We start from the raw sequence: 20,829 nt of genomic DNA, 5'->3' as shown, positions 1-20,829 counted from the left end.
TGCGTAATAGAACGTTACCTGCAAGAAACAGGGCACGAAATTTCCTGTGTGCACGTGGTTGACGCGTGAAGATAGCATCTAGGAAAGTGCAGAGAACAAAAAACAGGCCATGCGGCACCTCCCTTTCCTAAAGACTGTTTAAGAAGGTGCTAGCATTGCGAGTTCCTGCATTCATCATTCATGTAATACCAATTAGTGCCTCCCACACTACGGTTTACAAAAGGCTGCCAAGCCCGGTACTTGCTACCGTGCAGACCTGCAGCCAGTGGTCCCGGCCATGGCCCTGACAGGCTTCCAGAACCCTGCAGCTGACTCCCGGCCTGGAAATCTTACCCTAGGAACTGCCACAAAGTGAAAATTTCGTGGAACTGAATAGAGGTGGTGGTGGTTGTATTTAGTATACAAATGTACCAGATGCCACTGAATTATACACGGTAAAATGGTTAGTTTTATTTTATGTGACTTTCGCCTCAACTTTTTTTAAAAAGAACCACCACCACCTGCTGAGTGTTTATTTTGGGCCCGTACCGTGCTGATACCTTGCCGTGCTGATACCTTGCCGTGCTGATACCTTGCATGAATCATCACCTCTCTTTGGGGCAGTTCTGCCGGGTGGCTCGGCATCGGTGCCTTCCGTGGGTGCCTCAGAAGGGTACAGGAGGGCGAGGTGACCTATTAGTAATGGAGCCTTTTCTTCCTAGGTAAAGAAGGCCTCTGTGAGATTCTAGAGGAACTTGGTTACAGGGGATGCCTCTAGGAAGAGGGAGCTGGGGCAGGGGACAGAGATAGATATACCTAGCTCCATTGTATACCACTTGAGAACTTTTAGATTTTGTATCCTGTGAATGGTTACCAACTCAAAAGATAATTCTTTTTTGTTTGTTTGTTTGTTTTGGAGATGGAGTTTCGCTCTCGTTGTCCAGGCTGGAGCGTGATGGCTCAATCTCATTGCAACCTCTGCCTCCTGGGTTCAAACCATTCTCCTGCCTCAGCCTCCCAAGTAGCTAGGATTACAGTCATGTGCCACCACGCCCAGCTACTTTTTTGTAGTTAGGAAAGACGGGGCTTCACCGTGTTGGTCAGGCTGGTCTCAACTCCTGACCTCAGGTGATCCACCCACCTCAGCCTCCCAGAGTGCTGGGATTACAGGCGTGAGCCACCACCCAGCTCAAAAGATAATTCTAAAGTCAAGGGAGAACATCTTATCTACAGAAATGAAGCAAAGCACTGTCTCCATATTGTCATGTCAGGAATAAGCACACGGAAGCCCGCCTAGATTCCCCTCTGGCGCATCCCTTTGGTGCACTCAGAGCCACGGTTTCCTCATCCATTGAAGGGCAGAGGTACTCCCGGCCTCAGTGGCTACAAGAATCTAGTGACGATGGGACGATGTGTGTAGAGCAGTCTCACACAGGGCCAGGCCCTGTGCCCAGGAAGCGTCTGTCATCTTCCTCCTCCCCATCTCATCCGGCCCTGCAACCCCCTCCTCTCCCACCCACGGTTTGAGTTTACCCATTCAGGACCCCCTCATGCCTTTATGACTCATGGTTTCTTCTCAGAGAAAGCCACAGATGGCTCCCTGCAGAGCGAGGACTGGGCCCTCAACATGGAGATCTGCGACATCATCAACGAGACGGAGGAAGGGTAAGGGCCCCCCAAGGAGAGGTTGTGGGGCACAGGCAGAGACAGCCATCCACCACGCAGCACACACCTGCACCCTTCCAGGGAGCCCCTGCCCCAGCCCCATTGCTGCCATAGCCACCAAGTCTCACCCAACCCACTTGGCTGCAGAGGCCATCTGAGCCCCATTCAAGGTAGGAATTCACAGCAGGAGTAGAGCTGGCCCCTGGGGGCTGCCACCCCACCCCGCCTCTCTTAGTGGCAGCCCAGATTCCACACGGATCTGGAAGCCCAGCCTTGTATGCAGCATCTCCCTAGGACGAGGCAAGCTGGAGACTCTGATTGTTGGCCCCAAGCGTCATCTGCATTCTGCAGGCGGGAGTGTGCGCTAGAGTGACTCCGGCTTTTCTGTGAGCAGAAACAGACTTCCATTTCCTTAAGATTTGACACCAGCCTGGAGGGTAGGGGAGAGCACAAGGATGGCAGGGAAAGTGAAGCTGAACCGTGAACCTGAACAGCACTGGCATTTGCCAGGCATTTCTGGTGTTGGGGTCACGCTATCGTCTTGCTCAGTGCCAAGGAGCCCTGCCAAGGCACGTGGTGTGGGGGAGGGATTGGGGTCTTGGCCTCCGATGTCTGACTCGTTGTCACTGACCAGCCGTGTGACCTTCAGAAGTCACTTTACCTCTCTAGGTCTTTGTCCTCGAAGGTGCTCTGTTAGATCCTTCCAGCAATAAGCCCGAGTCCCTGGAGGGAGCAGAAAGAGGATGTGAGGGTCCCTGTCCTCTCAGGAAAACCCAGCGAAGGCTGGGGAGAGATGTGGGGGCCATGGGGAGCGGGAAGTGCTGCCAGACGGGGCCTCCATCCTGAGAAATCAGTGGGGACCCTCCTTTCCCTCTCCAGTTCTCGCTGGGATCATCCAGCTCTCCCGCGGCCAATGCAGGGTTCCTCTCAGCCAGGGAGGGCTTTGCGTGGAGAGGGGCAGGCTGGACGCAGGTGGAGGGCAGGGAGTGCCCAGCTCTGAGCTGGAGGGAGGCTGTGGGCATCTGAGTCACACAGTCAAGGCCCAGTCAGGAGAGGGCAGTGGCTGCCGGAACCTGCTCCCTGGTCTTGCCAAGGACTCATGAGAGTGAGGGTGAGGGAAGGAGTGGTGGGCAGAGGTCAGAAGAAAGAAAGCAGGAGGCAGAAAACCTCACCAAGCCTCTAGACAGGCCTGGGAGCCTCATGGACGTTGCCCCCATGTCCCTTATAAACATGGGAGGAACGGGCTCAGCGTTGTTCAGGTGCATTGCTATTTATTTGAGCACCTTGTGTGTTCCAGGCACCACAAGAGGCACTAGGGACCCAGCAGTGATCAAAGGCAGGTGTGACCCTTGACCTCACCAAGCATGGCACCTAAACTTAGCCTCATTACTAAAGTGTCTCCCCCATTGGGTTGTGGCCTCCTTGTCATACACTCTGTGCTCGTAGCAGAGTACCAGACACCATGGGCCCACAGCAGTGGCAAGGCCAGAACTTCCGATTCCCAGTGCTTCCCTCTAGGGAGGAAGGTGTCCAACAAGGACACTGTCCCTGCACTCTAGGAGGCTTCTTCTCTCCCAGGGTGGGCCCCCAGGTCAGTGGCGCATGGCGGAACACGCCAGGGAATGATTCTGATTCCCTTGTCTCTAGGCCACCCTAGAAGAGGTGGAAAGAAGTCACTATAAAGTGCTGAAGTAGCCCGTGGGTCAGTGGCCAGGCTGAGACCAGGAGCCAGGGACAGGCGAGGGGCTGCCCAGGGAGGCAAGGGTTGGAAACTGCTCTCAGGCTTCTGGGCCAGGACCCCCCTTGGTGGGCCACCATCCCTTTCCCCACCGTGTCCCTTCCACCGCAGGCCTGACCGCATCCACAGCTCTAGCCCCCAGGCAGGCTCCGTCCCTAGGAAGCCTTGCCTCTGTCTTCGCTCCTGCTGAGAACCAGTGCCAGGGTTCCAGGCTCTCCTGCTTTAGTCCTAGATGGGGTCAGCACTGACAGCCAGGCAGACAGCAGGATGGGCCCCAGGGGCCACTGGCCAGGCTGGGAAATGTTACTTATGCTTCAGTAGTGTGATGGGCTCTAGGAAGGGAAGCTGTCCAAAGAGAACAGCATCCCTGCCCTCTGGCAGGCTTCTTCTCTACCCAGGGCGGGCCCCCAGTTCAGTGCGGCAGGGCAGAACAGGCCAGGGAGACTGGAGGACCTGGGAAAGTGTCGTGGATGGGGTGGATTTTAACCAAGGCTTCGCCTTGTGGATGTGGACATCAGGAGCCTTCAGGGTGCAAGTGGGGGCCGTGTACAAAGGCTTTTAGACAAGAGCAGTCAGGGCAGCACTGAGTATACCTGTATAGGGCCGAGGGTGGAGGGTGGTGGGAATCACAGAGGGGACAGGGAGATCAGGCTGGCACCCCAGCTTCCAGGGGCCTCCCAACACCGTGACCCCTAGGCTTCTTCAGCCCTCCCCAACCTCCCCCACACTCAGTGTGGCCTCCTCTTAGTTCCTCCAAGGCACCAAGCTGCTCTGCACCCAAGATGTTGGTCCAGGCTCTGGACCCAAACTGCTCTGCCCCCACTCCCCCCCAGCTGGTCCTTCCCATCTTTCAAGGCCCAACTTCAAGACCACCCCCTCGGAGATCTTTTCTGACCACCCCCATCCTCACCTCTGCTCTTTTTCCAGGACCTGCTTATTCCTTGCTCTTCTTTGGATCTCCCCGCAAGGTGGGGAGGAGGCAGGGCCATATGGTCTTGTTTGCCACCGTATCCCCAGCACCTAGCATGGTGCCACGCACGTATTGGGTGCTTAATAAGAGTTGAATGGGCCAGACATGGTGGCTCACACTGGTAGTCTCAGCGTTTTGGGAGGCTGAGGCAGGAGGATCACTTGAGCCCAGGAGTTCCAGGCTGCAGCGAGCTGTGATTGCGCCACTGCACTCCAGCCTGGGCGACAGAGTGAGACTCTGTCTCAGAAGAAAATAAAAAAAAAAGACTTGAATGGAAGGATAAATGGACAGATAGAGCAGCTGGCCAGGACGGGGCATCAGAACACTGTGCTAGCTGGGCTCAGGGACTCATGTCAGTAATCACAACATATTGGGAGGCTGAGGTGGGAGGATCATTTGAGCCCAGGAGTTTGAGACCAGCCTGGGCAACATAGCAAGACCCTATCTCTATTTTTTTAATGAAAACACTTTGCCTCCAGGTTATTTGTTCTTAAACTTGAGCATGCATAACAAACCCCTGGGGAGCGTGAGAAGCATTCAGATTCAGGGGCCCCACTCCCTGAGAATTTGGTTCAGGTGGTCTAGGGTGGGGACCTAGGTTCTGCTTTTTTTTTTTAATGTCCTTTGTTTTTTTGAGACAGGGTCTCACTCTGTTGCCCAGTCTGGAGTACAGTGGCGCGATCTCGGCTCTCACTCTGTTGCCCAGGCTGGAGTACAAGTGGTGCAATCTTGGCTCACTGCAACCTCTGCCTCCTGGGTTCAAGCGATTCTCCCGCCTCAACCTCCCAAGTAGCTGGGATTACAGGCTCATACCACCACGCCCGGCTAATTTTTGTATTTTTAGTACAGACAGGGTTTCACCATGTTGGCCAGGCTTGTCTTGAACTCCTGGTCTCAAGTGATCCACCTGCCTCAGCCTCCCAAAGTCCTGGGATTACAGGCGTGAGCCACCGCATCCAGCCAGGTTCTGCACTTTTAACAAAACACTCTCACCTTTTCTCAAAGTGACTCTGCTGCAGGGGGTCCAGGGGCCACAGGTTGTGAGTCCCTGCTAAGCAATGGGCTAGGAAGATTCTGATGTGACCAGAACCTGGCTGGATACACAAAACAGGCGGGGCACAGGGAGGATGGGCCAATAAGAACTGTTCCAGCTCTCCAGGCCTCTGGCGTTGGGTAAGGGGGCTCTATTCCTAAGCCCACCCTTTTTCTTGTCCTCCTTCTTAGTCCCAAAGATGCCCTCCGAGCAGTAAAGAAGAGAATCGTGGGGAATAAGAACTTCCACGAGGTGATGCTGGCTCTCACAGTGAGTGCCCCATCCGTCCGTCCTGTGGCAGGACTACGGTCCACTGAAAGTCACCTCCCCTCAGACCCAGCAGGACTCCCAGCCTCCTCTGAGCTCCTCATTTGAGAGCTGGAAAGGTCTGTAGGCAACGCACTGTCCTGTCTACACTGCAGGCGGATGCAGAATGGCAAGAGGCCATTTGGAAAGGTTCTCCCCAATCCCCCAGCATGGGAACAGACGCTTACATCACTCCAGAACCACTGGCAGGGAGAGCCTGGGCCAAAGGACCTGCGGGTGACATTGAAGCTCAGTAAACCCAGGCCTCCGTGGGGGCAGGGAGGCTGGCCGACTGAGTTGGGTGCTGCCCGGCACTTTGGTGCTCTGGCAAATGAATGTAAAATAAATACCAGTGGCTGAGAACAGTCTTGCCCACACCACTGAACCAGCCCAGATCTCAGGACGGTCAGACACGCGTGGGCCTCCTAGCTGTCAGCCTGGGATTGGCTGGGGAAGATATAAACGTTGTCCCACCCTCCTCCACAAGCAGCATTTATATCCAGGTGAATTGGCTTAAGTGAAAAGCAAAGGCAATTCCTGCAGTGGGAAGTGGAAAGTGGGGAGGGAAGTTCAGTGCCTTTTCCCTGGGCCACAGGCTCACCAGTCGATTGACATCTCAGATGCTCCTTGATTTCCTCTTGGAGAGCCCGTTCTCTCTAGACCGTGTTCAGCTCAGAGACAGCGTCGGGATTCTACGTGCACTGACGCCAATCAGGGAGGGAAGTCCGGCCCACACACCACACCTCTGCCCACCCTAGGCCGTGCCCTCCAGTAAACAAGTCCCCCAGTCCTGGCATTGTCCCAGTCCTCCACATTCAAGGGTCTCATTCCAGGAAGTCCCATCTCCTCTCCTGGGCCTCCCCTCTGGGTCACGGGAGGAGCCACAAGGGTGGGAGTCCTGAGCACCGCCTCTCCTCTGACCAAGGTGCTCGACGGCACCTCTCGGCCCTCCAGGTCTTAGAAACCTGTGTCAAGAACTGCGGGCACCGCTTCCACGTGCTGGTGGCCAGCCAGGACTTCGTGGAGAGTGTGCTGGTGAGGACCATCCTGCCCAAGAACAACCCACCCACCATCGTGCACGACAAGGTGCTCAACCTCATCCAGGTGAGTGCCAGGACAGGGCAGGGCAGGGCCAGGAAGAGCTGTCAGCGCAGGAGCTTCCTGCCCAGTGGAGAGTCGAGGCCATCATGTTTGTCCCAGGCTCCACTTCTGATTTCGGGGCGTCTCGGTTGTCTGCTGGTGGGAAGTTCTGTGGGTGGGGAGGGAGGCTTGCCAACTGCATGCTTTGCTGTGGAGTGGGCAGGGCAGATGTAGTTAAAAAAAAAAAAAAAAAAAAAGGCAGGGAAAGAATGTCTGTTCTCTGTCTGGGTGCCAGGTGGCAGGCTCACAGGTGAGCTGTGGTTACCGGCTGTGTCCCCTTGTCTCCTCTCAGTCCTGGGCTGACGCGTTCCGCAGCTCACCCGATCTGACAGGTGTGGTCACCATCTATGAGGACCTGCGGAGGAAAGGCCTGGAGTTCCCCATGACTGACCTGGACATGCTGTCGCCCATCCACACACCCCAGAGGGTGAGAGAATTGCTGTACCGGGAACCAAGGGAAGGGAGGCAGGACTCATCCCCAGAGACATCACCAGGCTGGCCCCTGACTTCCTGGGCTCTTAATGTTCCCAAGAGCCCTCACTGATCCTGTTTTCCTCCCACTAGACCGTGTTCAACTCAGAGACACAATCAGGACAGGATTCTGTGGGCACTGACTCCAGCCAGCAAGAGGACTCTGGCCAGCACACTGCCCCTCTGCCCGCCCCACCCATACTCTCCGGTGACACGCCCATAGCACCAACCCCGGAGCAGGTAAACGCGCCTGGGGTCAGAACTCTCAGGTCCAGGCAGGTGGGCCACACACGTCAGGGAGGGCCCCCTGTCAGAATTTACCATCCACGGAGCCTCCACTTCTTCCTCACAGCATCCCACAGGTTATGTGTGATTCTTCCTGTTTGAGCGATGAGGCTCAGAGAGGTCCATTCACTTGCCCAGAGCACACAGTCATCAGAGACAGTTGGGATTCAAGCTCACATCTGTCTGACTCCTGGCAGGCACTGCCCTGTATCTTGGCCGTTTTCCAACCTGTGTTTTCTGCAGGGCCCTCCGACAGCACCATGGAGAGGTGTCCTGTAGGCGGCCGCTTCAGGCCAGCTCCACCTGTGTGGTTTCTTACACACAGCTTTCATTTGAGCTGGGCATGGTCACGTACGTCTGTGATCCCAGCTTCTCAAAGGTTCAGGCAGGAGGATGAATTGAGCCCAGGAGTTTGAGACCAGGCTGGGCAACATAGAGAGACCTGTTTCAAAAAAAAAAAAAAGGCTCCATTTGAACAGAAGTTCTGCCTGAAAAGTTTCCAAACGTCTGTGCAAAAAATAAAAAACATATGTACATTGTACCATGCTGCTTCCCATGAAGTCTCAAGAAGGTCTGAAGCTTTTTTGTTTGTTTTGAAACAGTCTTGCTCTGTCACCCAGGCTGGAGTACAGTGGCACGATATAGGCTCACTGCAACCTCTGCCTCCCAGGTTCAAGCAATTCTCCTGCCTCAGCCTCCTGAGTAGCTGGGACTACAGGCATGAGCCACCACGCCCAGCTAATTTTTTGTATTTTTAGTAGAGATGGAATTTCATCATGTTGGCCAGGCTAGTCTCAAACTCCTGAGCTCAAGTGATCTACTCGTCTTGGCCCCCTAAAGTGCTGGGATTACAGGCGTGAGCCACCGCACCCTGCCAAGAAGGTTTGAGGCTTAGTATGAGATTCTAGGGGACAGGTTTTCCCAGCCCTCTGACTAGCTTTGAAGGATTACCCACCTCAGAGCAGGTGGCACCCTGGGCATGTCACTTCCTTCCTCCTGTGGCTGGAGGTGGGGCGGCTTGCCCACTGGGCCATGAGCTGCTTGTGGAGTGCCACGGCTGCTGTATCTGCTGAGTGACTTCTACAGCCATGACCAGCTCTTAGAGCTGGGGGCTTGTCATTCTAGACTTTTGGCTGCTGGGGTGGGGGCAGAGGCCTGCACACTGTGGGGGCACCCACGTTAGAGGTGTTGTACACACATCAGACCCATCACATCTGCGGAGCGTAAAGGTGGAGCTGCTGAGTGTGCTGGTGAGTTAGACACGGATGTGTGATGGAAAGAAAAGTGAAGCTTAACTTTCCCAATAAGCGTCCCCACTGCCCACTTTATGTATCATTTGAACTCATTCTCACCCTAACCTATTTGAAGAGAAACTTCCATGATTTGTTTTCTCATAGCAAGTTATGAAATCACCCCCCAGAGTTACAGATATTACTAGAAGATTTTGCTAACTGGACAAAATTATTAACGCACTGCCCATTTGCCCCAAGAATACCCTTGTCTCTAATCCTAATGTAACATCATATACATTTCTGTTATGTTAGGATTGGAGACAAGTTCCATTTAGAAATAACTCCAAGAACAGCTTTTACATTTTATTTTCATGATGAAAATCAGTCAGGTTTACTTCAGCCTCAAAGAGCATGTTTATGTAAAATTAAATGAGTGCTGACAGCGAGCTGCACTTTTTTTTTCTGAATGGGTTAAAAGTGTGTAAAAAAATTGTAAAACCACCTTGTGATTGTCTAACTCAGTTACGATTTTAACCAGTTGCCTGAAGTCTGGCATCTGTGTGGATTAAGACGCTAATTACTTCAGATGCAAGAAGGTGCTTGCTAAACAAAACTAATCTTTGTTTAATTCAAGAGTCCCCTTTTGTCTCTTGGGACACGGTAAGACATCAGGTGTGCAGTGATGTTACTCCCAGACTCCTTTGTAATTAAGTCCCATCTGATTTGGGTAGTTGGGGTTTGTGATCAGTAGTTTTTCCACTCACTCATACCAAGAGTGTTCATTAAGTAAGCCAAAGAGATCAAACATTTTGCAGGTTTTGGAAGGTGTCAGTGAACCATAGTGGATATACTACTAGTCTCTACACTCCATTTCTTCATCTATAAAAGCAGGGATATTGATGTCTACCTATGGTAAAAAAATTAAGTTAGCAATGTATGTTCAACGCTTGGCACTTATTAGGTAGTCTATAAATGGTAGCTGCTGTCACAGTCATGAATGTATATAGTGACACTCTGAAATCAACTATAACTCAGCCACATGATTTAGAATGTACCAGCATTTCTCAAAACGTAAAAAGGGGCCGGGCGCGGTGGCTCACGCTTGTAATCCCAGCACTTTGGGAGGCCGAGGCGGGCGGATCACGAGGTCAGGAGATCGAGACCACGGTGAAACCCTGTCTCTACTAAAAATACAAAAAATTAGCCGGGCGTGGTGGCGGGCGCCTGTAGTCCCAGCTACTCGGAGAGGCTGAGGCAGGAGAATGGCATGAACCCGGGAGGTGGAGCTTGCAGTGAGCCGAGATCGCGCCACTGCACTCCAGCCTGGGTGACAGAGCAAGACTCTGTCTCAAAAAAAAAAACATAAAAAGGTTCTTCAGTCAAATAAATCTTGGACGCTTTCATACTGATCTTTCCCCAGGCATTCCCAGTGTGCATGAGGGTATTAAACACCCTACAAGGTCCCACAGCATAAGATCCTTATACCAGTGGCCTTTCACAAGCCAACCTCTTTGAGGAGACTGCAGCTTTATTGAAAATGTTTCCCCAAGCCCAACTCCTTGGAACCCTTTGACCACTGAAAACCTGCTCACGTCCCTTGGAACAAGTGCTAAATCTGAGTTTCATATTCAAGGTGGAGGACAGGGCAAGGACTATCCTTAGATGAGCCTGGGACACCAAAATAGATCAGAAACAAGACAAAATCCCAGTCTAGGAGGAGAAAGAGGGAGAAGCCCAGTCCTCCTAAGAGATATAGACAGAGAGCAGAAGCCCAGTCCTCTAGGAGGAGAGAGAGGGGGCAGAATCCCAGTCCTCTAGTGGGAGAGAGAGAGGGCAGAATCCCAGTCCTCTAGGAGGAGAGGGCAGAATCCCAGTCTTCCGAGGAGGAGAGAGAGGGGGCAGAATCCCAGTCCTCTAGTGGGAGAGAGAGAGGGCAGAATCCCAGTCCTCTAGAAGGAGAGAGAGAGAGCAGAATCCCAGTCCTCTAGTGGGAGAGAGAGAGAGGGCCTGCAGCCTCCCTCCTCCCCTTGTGGGGAGCCACCCTCCAGGGCCTTGTTAGCTGCCATGTTAGACCCAGGAGATGCTGGAGTCTTCCAGCCACATTTGGTGGCTCATTCCAGTGTGGAGATGGTAACGGTTGGTAGCGCCTCTGTGAGGGGTCTGTGGAAGGGGTGGGGCAGGCCTCTAGTACAGAGCTGTTGCTTTGGGAGCCGGGAGAGAGGCTGCTGGGAGGTCGGCTCCCCGGTGCTGCACCCAGGGTTGGTGGTACTGGGTTCTGTCCCTGTGAGTGACATGGGCTCCAGACCCCTGGCTTCTCTCACCACGACCAACCGTGTGTTTCAGATTGGGAAGCTACGCAGTGAGCTGGAGATGGTGAGTGGGAACGTGAGGGTGATGTCGGAGATGCTGACAGAGCTGGTGCCCACCCAGGCCGAGCCCGCAGACCTGGAGCTGCTGCAGGTGAGCAGATGGCACCACCCCCTGGGGCTCAGATGACTCCTGCCAGCTGCCCACATGCATTCTTTCCCAATCCTCATGACAGTCTTCATGGCTTACTCCATACTCCTTGGTCACAGTTGGGGACATGTTACCACCAGGGACTTTGGATGCCATCAGATTGGAATCAGATCGCAGCTCTACCACTTTCTGGTTTGAACAAAGTAGCCCCCCGGCCTCAGTTTCCTCATCTGTAAGATTGCTCTAACAATAGCCTTCATGGCACAAGTTTGAGGTGAGCGTTAAATAAGGCATTGCGTGAAAAACACCCAGGCTTGTGCCTAGTACAGAGTAGAGTACCCAGTAAGGGTCCTGAGAAAAAGCTGGAAGGTGAGATTTCCACCATTCAGCATCCGAGACTCAGCAGGCAGGTGTGAGAGGGTGGTGCCAGCCTTGAGATGCACCAGCCACTGGTCTTGGGGAGCTAAGGCAGGTAGAGTTAGTGGTTCCTGCTCCCATGTGTCACGTGGTATTCCCACGTCCCCAGCCCAGACTGGGGGTCACTGGAGCAGAAAGGACACTAAATTTGGCGAAAAGCACCTCCCCATGGAGGCCGGTCATAGAGGCACCAAGAGAGCTAGGAATCCCCAAGGCCCAGGAGTCAGCAGAATCCATGAGGGGACAGAGCGCTTCGTGTAACTGTTCAAATTCCTACTGCTCGTCCACCAGGCCTCAGACTCCTTGAGGGCAGCGCTGTGTCTTCCTCACCACGTGTCTATGTGCCTGACCGAGCCGACTCTGCAGGGGTCCTCATTTGGTGGTGCAGGGTGGGGAGAAAAGGAGCAGCCTCAGAGTCGAATGAATACACAAACTTGAAACCCAGTAAGGGCTCCAGAAGAGAGAAGACTGCGCAGGCAGCTTCGTAAGCCCCAAGCCAAGGCTGTGAGATGTGAGCAGTTTGGGGACTCAGAAGCCTAAGCAAGGTGGACGCAGGGACAGCTCCCATGCATTGGGCACTTCCCGTGCCCCGGGCTATATGTGGACACTTGGTTCACATCACTCATGTAATCCTCACCACTCCCATTTTCCAGGTCAGGAAACAGGCATAGGGAGATCAGATAACACGTCCAGGGTTATATGGCTGGTAAGTAGCAGAGCTGCGATTTGAACCTGGGGGCCTGGCTCCAAGTGCTGCTCTTCTGCTCTTGAGAGGGGCCAGCAGGGAAGCAGAAGCAAAGCTGCCGTGCGCTTGGTCACGACAGCAGGAGGGGAGCCCACAGGATGTTGAAAGGCACCCGCCCTGTCCCCGTGCTAAGGGCGATGAGGAAATCCCGGAGGCCTGACCTTGGAGGGGGCAGGGGACAGGGTCCACCTGACAGCCAAAATAAACACTGGGCAATGCCGAGCCTCAGCGTTGCCTCCAGGAGAAAGGCATGCTGGCGCGAGGCCACAGTCGGCAATGCCAGGCAGATCCCTGGACCTCAGGACCCAGGCACCTGCCATGACCCAGGCACCTTCACCTGGTGGCAAATACCTGAAGAAACAATTGACCAATCTTAAAAATGAAAACCCGTATGGCTATGGTTTTGGGTGTTTTTTTTGTTTTTTTTGTTTTTTTTTTGAGATGGAGTCTTGCTCTGTCACCTAGGCTGGAGTGCAGTGGTGCGATCTCGGCTCACTGCAGCCTCTGCCTCTTGGGTTCAAGCTATTCTCCTGCCTCAGCCTCCCAAGCAGCTGGGATTATAGGCATACACTACCACACCCAGCTAATTTTTGTACTATTAGTAGACACAGGGTTTCACCTTGTTGGTCAGGCTGGTCTTGAACTCCTGACCTCAGGTGATCCACCCGCCTCGGCCTCCCAAAGTGCTGGGATTATAGGCACGAGCCACTGGGCCTGGCCAATTTTTTTGTTTTTCGTAAGTTTAAATATGACGCTTACTGGTTAAAAGTCAGTGACGTGATAACCAAATGCAGTGTAGGATCCTAGAACAAAGGACATTAGAGGAAAAACTAATGAAACCTGAATAAAGTCCGCGGTTTCGTTAATAGTATTTTACCAGTTTTAATGTTTAATAGTAGTTTACCAGTTTTGACAAATGCCAGACTAAGGGGAAGCCAGGGTCAAGGATATATGGGAACTTGTGGTACTATCTTTGCATCTCTTCTGTAAATATAAAATTATTCCGAAGCTAAAAGTTTGTTTAAAAAGACAAAAAATCAGCCAGTGAGAAAAGTGAGGCAAAAACTCAAAATCGAGGTTTGTGGCTAATGGTTGCAGTCATCTAGTTCATTCTGTATGCTTTGGTTGCAAAAATCACAGCATACCCACAGAAGTTGCAGTTTGTTCAGCCAGCCCCCTTTGCAGACTCAGTTTTTTTGACTAAGCAAAGATGGTGGCACAACCTTTATTCTGGAATCTGCACGAAGCCAAGTTAAACCGGCAGCACAGTTGGACATGTTGATGGTTTCCTGTGGATTAAATTTTAGCATCTAACACTTGGAAGTGAAGTTCAAGTTCATGTTTGTAGAACCCAAAAAGCTGTTCCGTGGAACCTTGAAGTCCAGTTTGGGCACCTCACCCTCCTCCAAGGCTTGCGCAGGGGCTGGAGGCCCGTGCATTAGAGATGGCTCCACTTGGCCGGGCGCGGTGGCTCATGCCTGTAATCCCAGCACTTTGGGAAGCCGAGGCAGGCGGATCACGAGGTCAGGAGATCGAGACCACCCTGGCTAATATGGTGAAACCCCGTCTCTACTAAAACTACAAAAAAAAAAATTAGCTGGGTGTGGTGGCAGACGCCTGTAGTCCCAGCTACTTGGGAGGCTGAGGCAGGAGAATGGCGTGAACCCGGGAAGTGGAGCTTGCAGTGAGCCGAGATCGCACCACTGCACTCCAGCCTGGGCAACAGAGCTCCGTCTTAAAAAAAAAAAAAGAGATGGCCTCACTCTGAGTCACATGACTGTGGTTGCCTCACTTCCTTTCCCGGCAGGAGCTCAACCGCACATGCCGAGCCATGCAGCAGCGGGTCCTGGAGCTCATCCCTCAGATCGCCAACGAGCAGCTGACTGAGGAGCTGCTCATCGTCAATGACAATCTCAACAACGTGTTCCTGCGCCATGAACGGTAGCCCCAGCACCTCCCCTGGCCTCTGGCCCACTGCCCCAACCCTCTCCCTTCCCTTCTTCCCTGTTCTCCTGGTCTCATACCATCTGAGCCTTCTCTCGTCCTCCTCTCAAACACAAGGCAGGCTCCTAAGGGCGTGTGCCCTCAGCTGTCTTCTTCCAGGACGTTTATGAGGGCCCCTCCTTCCAGCCGCCCTGCATCTCCTTTCCAGGGTTAGCCCTGCTGCCTGTGCCCAAGTCCAGCCCTGGGAGATGGTCACAGGTCACAGCTGAGAGCATGGCCCTGCAGCCAGACTGGCCTGGTGTGTCCTTGCTCACTCCACCACTTCCTGGTTCTGGGGCCTTAGACAAGTGATTTCACTGCTGCAAGCTACACAAAACATTTCTGGCTAACTTAGGCAGAAAAAGAATTTGTTAGGATAATAACCTTTATTAAATGGGTAGCTTTCAGAATCCAGAGAAAAGTGAAACTGATGTCTCCCAACAGAGCAAGAAAGGTGGATCCCAGGGCAGCTCAGATGTCTCAGGAGCAGAAACTCCTGGACCATCTCCCCAGGGTGCTGCCATCAATAAATGCATCAGCTCAAACACTTGTCCACAAACACCTGCCCACCTTTTTTTTTTTTTTGAGGCAAGATCTTGCTCTGTCACCCAGGCTGGAGTACAGTGGCATGATCACAGCTCACTGCAGCCTCAACCTCCTGGCTCAAGCAATCCTCCCACCTCAGCCTCCCAGGTAGCTGGGACTACAGGCATGCACCACCACACCCAGCTAATTTTTTTTTCTTTTTTGCAGAGACAAGGGTCTCACTGTGTTGCCCAGGCTGGTCTCAAACTCTTGGCCTCAAGCAGTCCTCCCTCCTTGGCCTCCCAAAGCATTGGTATTACAGGCATGAGCCACCACACCCACCTGCCCACCTTGTATCATTCTGTTCAAAAGTCACATCCCCAAGAGAGACTTGGATTGGCTTAGCTTCATTGTGCCTACCAGCTGGGGTAGGGGAGAGGGCCCTTTGATGGCAGCCCCACCCCCACCGGGATGATGTGAAATGGGGGAGGAGCAGTTCCTCTAAAGAACACTTAGGTGCTATTACAAAAGCAGGAGAAGGGCTGGGCGCGGTGGCTCACACCTATAATCCTAGCCTTGGGAGGCCGAGGCGGGAGGAGCACTTGAGGTCAGGAGTTTGCAACCAGCCAGGCCAACATGGTGAAACTCCGTCTCTACTAAAAATACAAAAAAATTAGCCAGAGGTGGTGGCGGGTGCCTGTAATCCCAGCTACTTGGGAGGCTGAGGCAGGAGAATTGCCTGAACCCAGGAGGCAGAGGTTGCAGTGAGCCGAGATCGCACCACTGCACTCCAGCCTAGGCGACAGAGCAAGACTCTGTCTTAAAAAAAAAAAAAAAGGAAAGAGAAGGAGAAGGATTGCTGGGTCTGCAGAAATTGTGTGCCCATCACACCTCCTCTATATCTGTAAAATGAGGCTCGTGGCGTAACTGAGAGTCCATGAAACAGTGTCTGTAAAGCGCTTAGCAGTCCAGGGTGTCTGAAGACTGACATGAGTTATTCCAGCCTCCTCCAGCCCCTTGTTCATTTTTTGTGTCTTTCTCCATCAAAAGACACTCACTGATTGATTCTAAATCAGTGGAGAGTAGGGGGTACCCTGCAGGTCACATCTGCCTAGCTTCTCCTGCTCATTGGCCCAGTGGAATGAAAGGCCTCTTCCCTGCCATTTTGCGATATGGGCTGAGGTGACTGAGGGGCCCCGTCTGGTAGCAGCTGGTACCCTTGGATACCCACAGTCATTAGGCTTAATATCTGACAGTGCTTTCAAGTTCACAGTCACTTATACCCATGTCCTAATTTGGGCTTCACCACTTCTGCGAGGCAGGTGCCTACAGAAACTAGACAAGGAGACTAAAGTTCAGAAGGAACATAATTTACCCAAGGTCATGTGATAAGTGACAAGGCCACAACTCGAACAGACCCCAGACTAAAGTCTTCTCGATCTATCTCACCGGCCCCTAAGTAGCTCCATAAAGCAAGGTTAGAGATACATGTATCTTTCTTACAGCACTGAAGAGAGCCACTAACCCCCACACACACAAATATGTAATTGAAACAAGTTTCATAAGACAGCCCTTACCTTTACTGCATGCCATGCATTCCTATTTTCTTTGCTGTTCTAACCTATTCCTGTTTGTTTGTTTCATGCTACTCATGACTAAGGTTGCCTTATAATTGATCATCCAAATTGGGACACTTTTGCAAGGGAAAGAGGAGCAGTGTTAGTTATCCAGGGACAGCAGGCATGAACTGGATCTGTCCAGGGCACACCTGACGTGTCATCACCCTGATCATAACCCACCGTGTTGATGTTGAGACCCACAGTTTGAAAAGCTCTGCCTGGCCGTGTGCGGGTGCCTGTCTCAGTCTGCCTCCATAACTCGTGTCTTTTCTATCTTGTAGGTTTGAACGGTTCCGAACAGGCCAGACCACCAAGGTAAAAGCCTTCTTTTCTGTGACTAGATCAGGCCCTGTTCATGGGAAGAAGGAGTGCCATTCTCACCTCCCTCCCCCAGTAAACTGGACAGGGTGGTGCTGTCTTATCCAGGCCCATAGAGAAATCCCCTTCTAACTTTTTATGCCCCTGTCCCTTTAAGATAAATAAGGCTATGCCACCACTTGATGCCCAAGGGTCTCCCCAACCTCCCAGGGAGTCCAGTTGAGCTGGAGCCAGAGGGGAGGAAGGAAATTCCCTGATGCCCAGTCCTAGCTCCTGGGGCCCTGGTGACAGATCCTTGAGCAAAGCCTGCGGCCCCAGTGCTTGGGGCAGAAAGGAACGAAGGTGCAGACAGAGGGGATGATTAGGGCATCTCCCTTCCCACCAGGCCCCAAGTGAGGCCGAGCCGGCAGCTGACCTGATCGACATGGGCCCTGACCCAGCAGCCACCGGCAACCTCTCATCCCAGCTGGCAGGAATGAGTAAGTGTGGTTTGGAGGGCTCCAGCTGAGGGTACATGATGGTACTCTGGGCACCCCTGCAGTTTTGGGGGATGCCCTTGTTATATACCCACAGCAGAATGTCAGTCTGGACCCCACCTTGCTGGGGTCCCAGGCTGAATCTTGCTGCAAGGTGGGGCACTCGGGTAACTGCCCCTGGCAGCCCCACAAGTCCTGAGCCGCCTTGGATCTCAGAAATGCCACCATCCTAGGATTGGCCCTCTACACTGAATTCTCCATGGCTTCAGTCACCTGCGTGAGCTTGGGCAAGTTCCTTAAACCTCCTGAGCCTCTCTTTCCTCCTCTGTAACAGGAGTAGGGAGCTCGTGTATGAGAAGCACTTAGACCATGCCAGGCCCAGGTTGCACTCTGGCTGAGTAGTTGGCCATTATCACTGTTATCACTGTGATAGGTTTTAATGTAATTTACTGTCTGCTTCATGCCAAGCTCTAGGCAATCATTAGCACCCCATTTTGCATCACTAATGCTATACTTTTTGAAAAAATCGACTACCCATCTGATTACTGTCCTCCTGCCCAGCCACTTCCCCTAGCAGAATCAATGGATAGCATTTTGCCTGTTCTCTAACGCTCACGGCAGCCCCAGGAGGGGTGAGTCAACTAAAGCTGGAAAGAGGAAGCCACTTGCCCAAGGCCCCACAGCCAGCAGCAGGTGGCCTGCCTCGCACATTCCCCCACCCACACGTGCCGCTTCCCCAGCACCGGGCCCTGGACCTGGCAGCAGGCGGCTCAGCAGCAGCTCACACACAAGCACAGCATGTGGATGGGTCCTTCACGTGGCCTTTCTGTCCCTGCAGACCTGGGCTCCAGCAGTGTGAGAGCTGGTCTGCAGTCTCTGGAGGCCTCTGGTCGACTGGAAGATGAGTTTGACATGTTTGCGCTGACACGGGGCAGCTCACTGGCTGACCAACGGAAAGAGTGAGTGGCCTGGCCCTGCCCTGGTCCCCTGCAGTTTGGGTGGCTCTCTCGGGGTTCTTGAACCCGGTTTGATGGTAGCACACCATGAGGAAGGGCACACAGCCCCCGCTGCACCCCCTTAGTGTCCCCTAAGTCAGTTCAGCATGGCCTGGGAGCCCTGTGGTCAGTTGACAGACTGCGTTCCCCACAGGCCGTGCTGGGTGGGGGAGGGGGTACTAATGACCCACTGTATGCCAGAATCTTACACAGTCTGATCAGAGGGGGAAACTGAGGCACAGAGAGGGGCAGGCTCATTTGCCCCAGGTCAAGGAGCTAATATTTGGCAGCACTAGGTTAGGAGCCTAGGGCTGTCTGGTTCCAAAACACGGTGTCTCCACCCACCCCCTCCTCCCTGCACTGTGTACGGCTTAGTGAGCCCTCTAGGAGCAGGGAGGTTTCCTGATAAATCCTCAGGGACTTTCAAGTCAAGTCTTTTTCTGTTGTTCCATAGCCACCGTTAATTTCCAGAGAAGATTAAGCAGGTTCTGTCAGCCTTGCCCCAGAGCTGGGGCTCTGCCCTTCCCTGTGCACCGTGCATTTTCGGGGGGTGCTTTCAGCAGCATAGGCACGTGGCCTGAGTGTGTCCACCAGGGTCCGACCCCTTGCCGGGACCTGCGGGAGAGCTGGCCCCATACAGGCTTGTAAGAGGAACAGTCTGCTTGATGTTTTCTTCAGCCTTTTGCCCACTATGACCCCCAGGGCTGAGCTGTGGTCAGCCAGGATTCTTATAGCTAAGGAAAGTTCTAATTATGGAATCCTCCCACTGACCCCACTCAGCTCCTTAGAGGTCATTCTGGTGTCTTTTGGAACTTTGTCAATGGGCCTCCAGAGAGCCCAGGGATAACCTCTCCACACCCACAAATCCAGGTCCAGGCTGTAGCCTGCTAGGTCCTTAGGGCTGCCCTGGCTGTTAGCTATATCTTTCTTTAGTCTGGGCAGAGTCTGTACTTTTAAGCCCAGGTACCCTGGGACCAGCAGCTGTTGTTAGGAGTGCTGCCGAGGCTACCGTGCAGGGGCAAGCTAATGAGTGTGATGGGACTTGCAGCCAGGCGGGCCCGTCCACAGAGGCCCCAGCAGGCAACACTGCTGGCCATACTGGAGAGCCCTGGTGCCTGCCCTGGTCACCAGCCTGGCTGAGGTTTGCTGTTGCGCCATCATTCCTCTGGGGAGCAGGCCCTGGGGGACAGGGAAAAGCACACGAGGAGCTTGTCCTCTAGGGCCTGCAGTCTCGCAGGAGAGTGACATGCACCGGGACCACCGCTGTGAAGGGCTAAGTGCTGTCCTGGAGGGGGCACCAGGCTCTGTGGACACAGAGGAGGGGACCTGCAACTCTGTGGAGGGCACTCAGAGCTGGACCAGGTGCTGGGTGATAGGAAGGCCATTTCAGGCACTAGGAACAGCATGTGCAAAGGCTCAGAAGCAGGGCGGGAGAGAGGTGCCCTGGCTCCTGCACAGCAGCTGGGAAAGACGCCTTTCACACAGGGAAGGGGGCAGGATGCTGAGAGGGTGGTGGGGCCCACTGGGCTACACAGAGGCAGTTGATTTTATTCTAACATGAGCAGGAGGGAGCACGGGAAGGATTTTTTTTCTTATCAGATTTTCATCTTTGAAACTGCCTTCAGCTGGGCACAGCTGAAATGACATCATGCACCTTCTCAGGCCATTGGTTCTCCTGCAGGCCCTCCCCAGGGCTTGGTTTCCACCCCGGCAGAAAACATCCAGCAGGGTCAGGCGTGGACCTGAGCATCCATTTCCTCTTCCCTTTGTTCCCCTGCCTGGCTGGCCCCCTTAAATGCTTCTGGTGGATCTTCCAGCTCTGGTCACCTGACCGGCCTTTTCTGCCTGCTGGGTGTCCAGCCCGCTCCTCCCTGTACCTGCCTGGCTCCCCACTTCACACCAGCCTGCAACCAGCTCTGCCTTGGCTCGCAGGGAAACCAGCTCCTTATCAGCCGCTGCTTCTGCTCCAGCCTTGACCACAGCTGGCACCGTCACAGCCTTTCCTGCAGCCAGGCCCGTCCACTCAGTGCCAAGGAGTAGTAGGGCTTCCGGGCGAGCCGCAGCAGAGACGCCTTGGCTAGGCCCTCACAAAGACAGGGGTGTCCTTCCCGCCCTTTGTCCGCATCTTCGTCAGTGCTGCTGTACACAGAGGCCTTCTCTGCAACAAGCACTTAGACAAGTGTCACCCCAGTGGCCCAGGTCCAGCACCTGCCCACCAGCCCCACCAGGACCACCTAAGGAGTGACCCTCCGCCCTCCTGCGCTGGGCAGGGGGCAGCAGGCCCCGGCCCAGGGGCCACCACCCAGTACAGGAGGTGCGGGCTTTCTCCAGGGAAGTGCTTGGCCCTCCACCGCCACAGGCGTGGCCTTCAGGGACAGCCGGGCTTCAGGGCCACGTGTGGGCAGGAGAGAAAGGCAGGGGTGGTGAGGAGCACTTAGGAAGGGCAGATAGTTCTTTTTTTTTTTTTTTTTTTTG

At 53.7% G+C, this 20,829-nt stretch overlaps 1 protein-coding gene across 1 annotated transcript in view; it reads left to right on the top strand.

Annotated features, from left to right (window-relative positions):
* The window catches only part of TOM1 (target of myb1 membrane trafficking protein), a 38,019-nt gene extending 17,420 nt beyond the window's left edge, over positions 1 to 20,599 (top strand). Inside the window, exons 2-12 of the mRNA XM_032140133.2 lie at positions 1,560 to 1,644; positions 5,577 to 5,655; positions 6,646 to 6,795; positions 7,124 to 7,258; positions 7,396 to 7,542; positions 11,163 to 11,279; positions 14,246 to 14,379; positions 16,847 to 16,880; positions 17,269 to 17,362; positions 18,198 to 18,318; positions 20,287 to 20,599. Of these exons, the coding sequence (XP_031996024.2) occupies positions 1,560 to 1,644; positions 5,577 to 5,655; positions 6,646 to 6,795; positions 7,124 to 7,258; positions 7,396 to 7,542; positions 11,163 to 11,279; positions 14,246 to 14,379; positions 16,847 to 16,880; positions 17,269 to 17,362; positions 18,198 to 18,318; positions 20,287 to 20,599 (1,409 nt within the window). The remainder of the gene's footprint in view (positions 1 to 1,559; positions 1,645 to 5,576; positions 5,656 to 6,645; positions 6,796 to 7,123; positions 7,259 to 7,395; positions 7,543 to 11,162; positions 11,280 to 14,245; positions 14,380 to 16,846; positions 16,881 to 17,268; positions 17,363 to 18,197; positions 18,319 to 20,286) is intronic.
* Positions 20,600 to 20,829: the final 230 nt, after the last annotated feature.

This window comes from Hylobates moloch, unplaced genomic scaffold (assembly GCF_009828535.3).
Source record: "Hylobates moloch isolate HMO894 unplaced genomic scaffold, HMol_V3 SCAFFOLD_19, whole genome shotgun sequence".
NCBI lineage: Eukaryota > Metazoa > Chordata > Mammalia > Primates > Hylobatidae > Hylobates > Hylobates moloch.
This window is presented reverse-complemented; position numbering and strand designations above follow the sequence as displayed.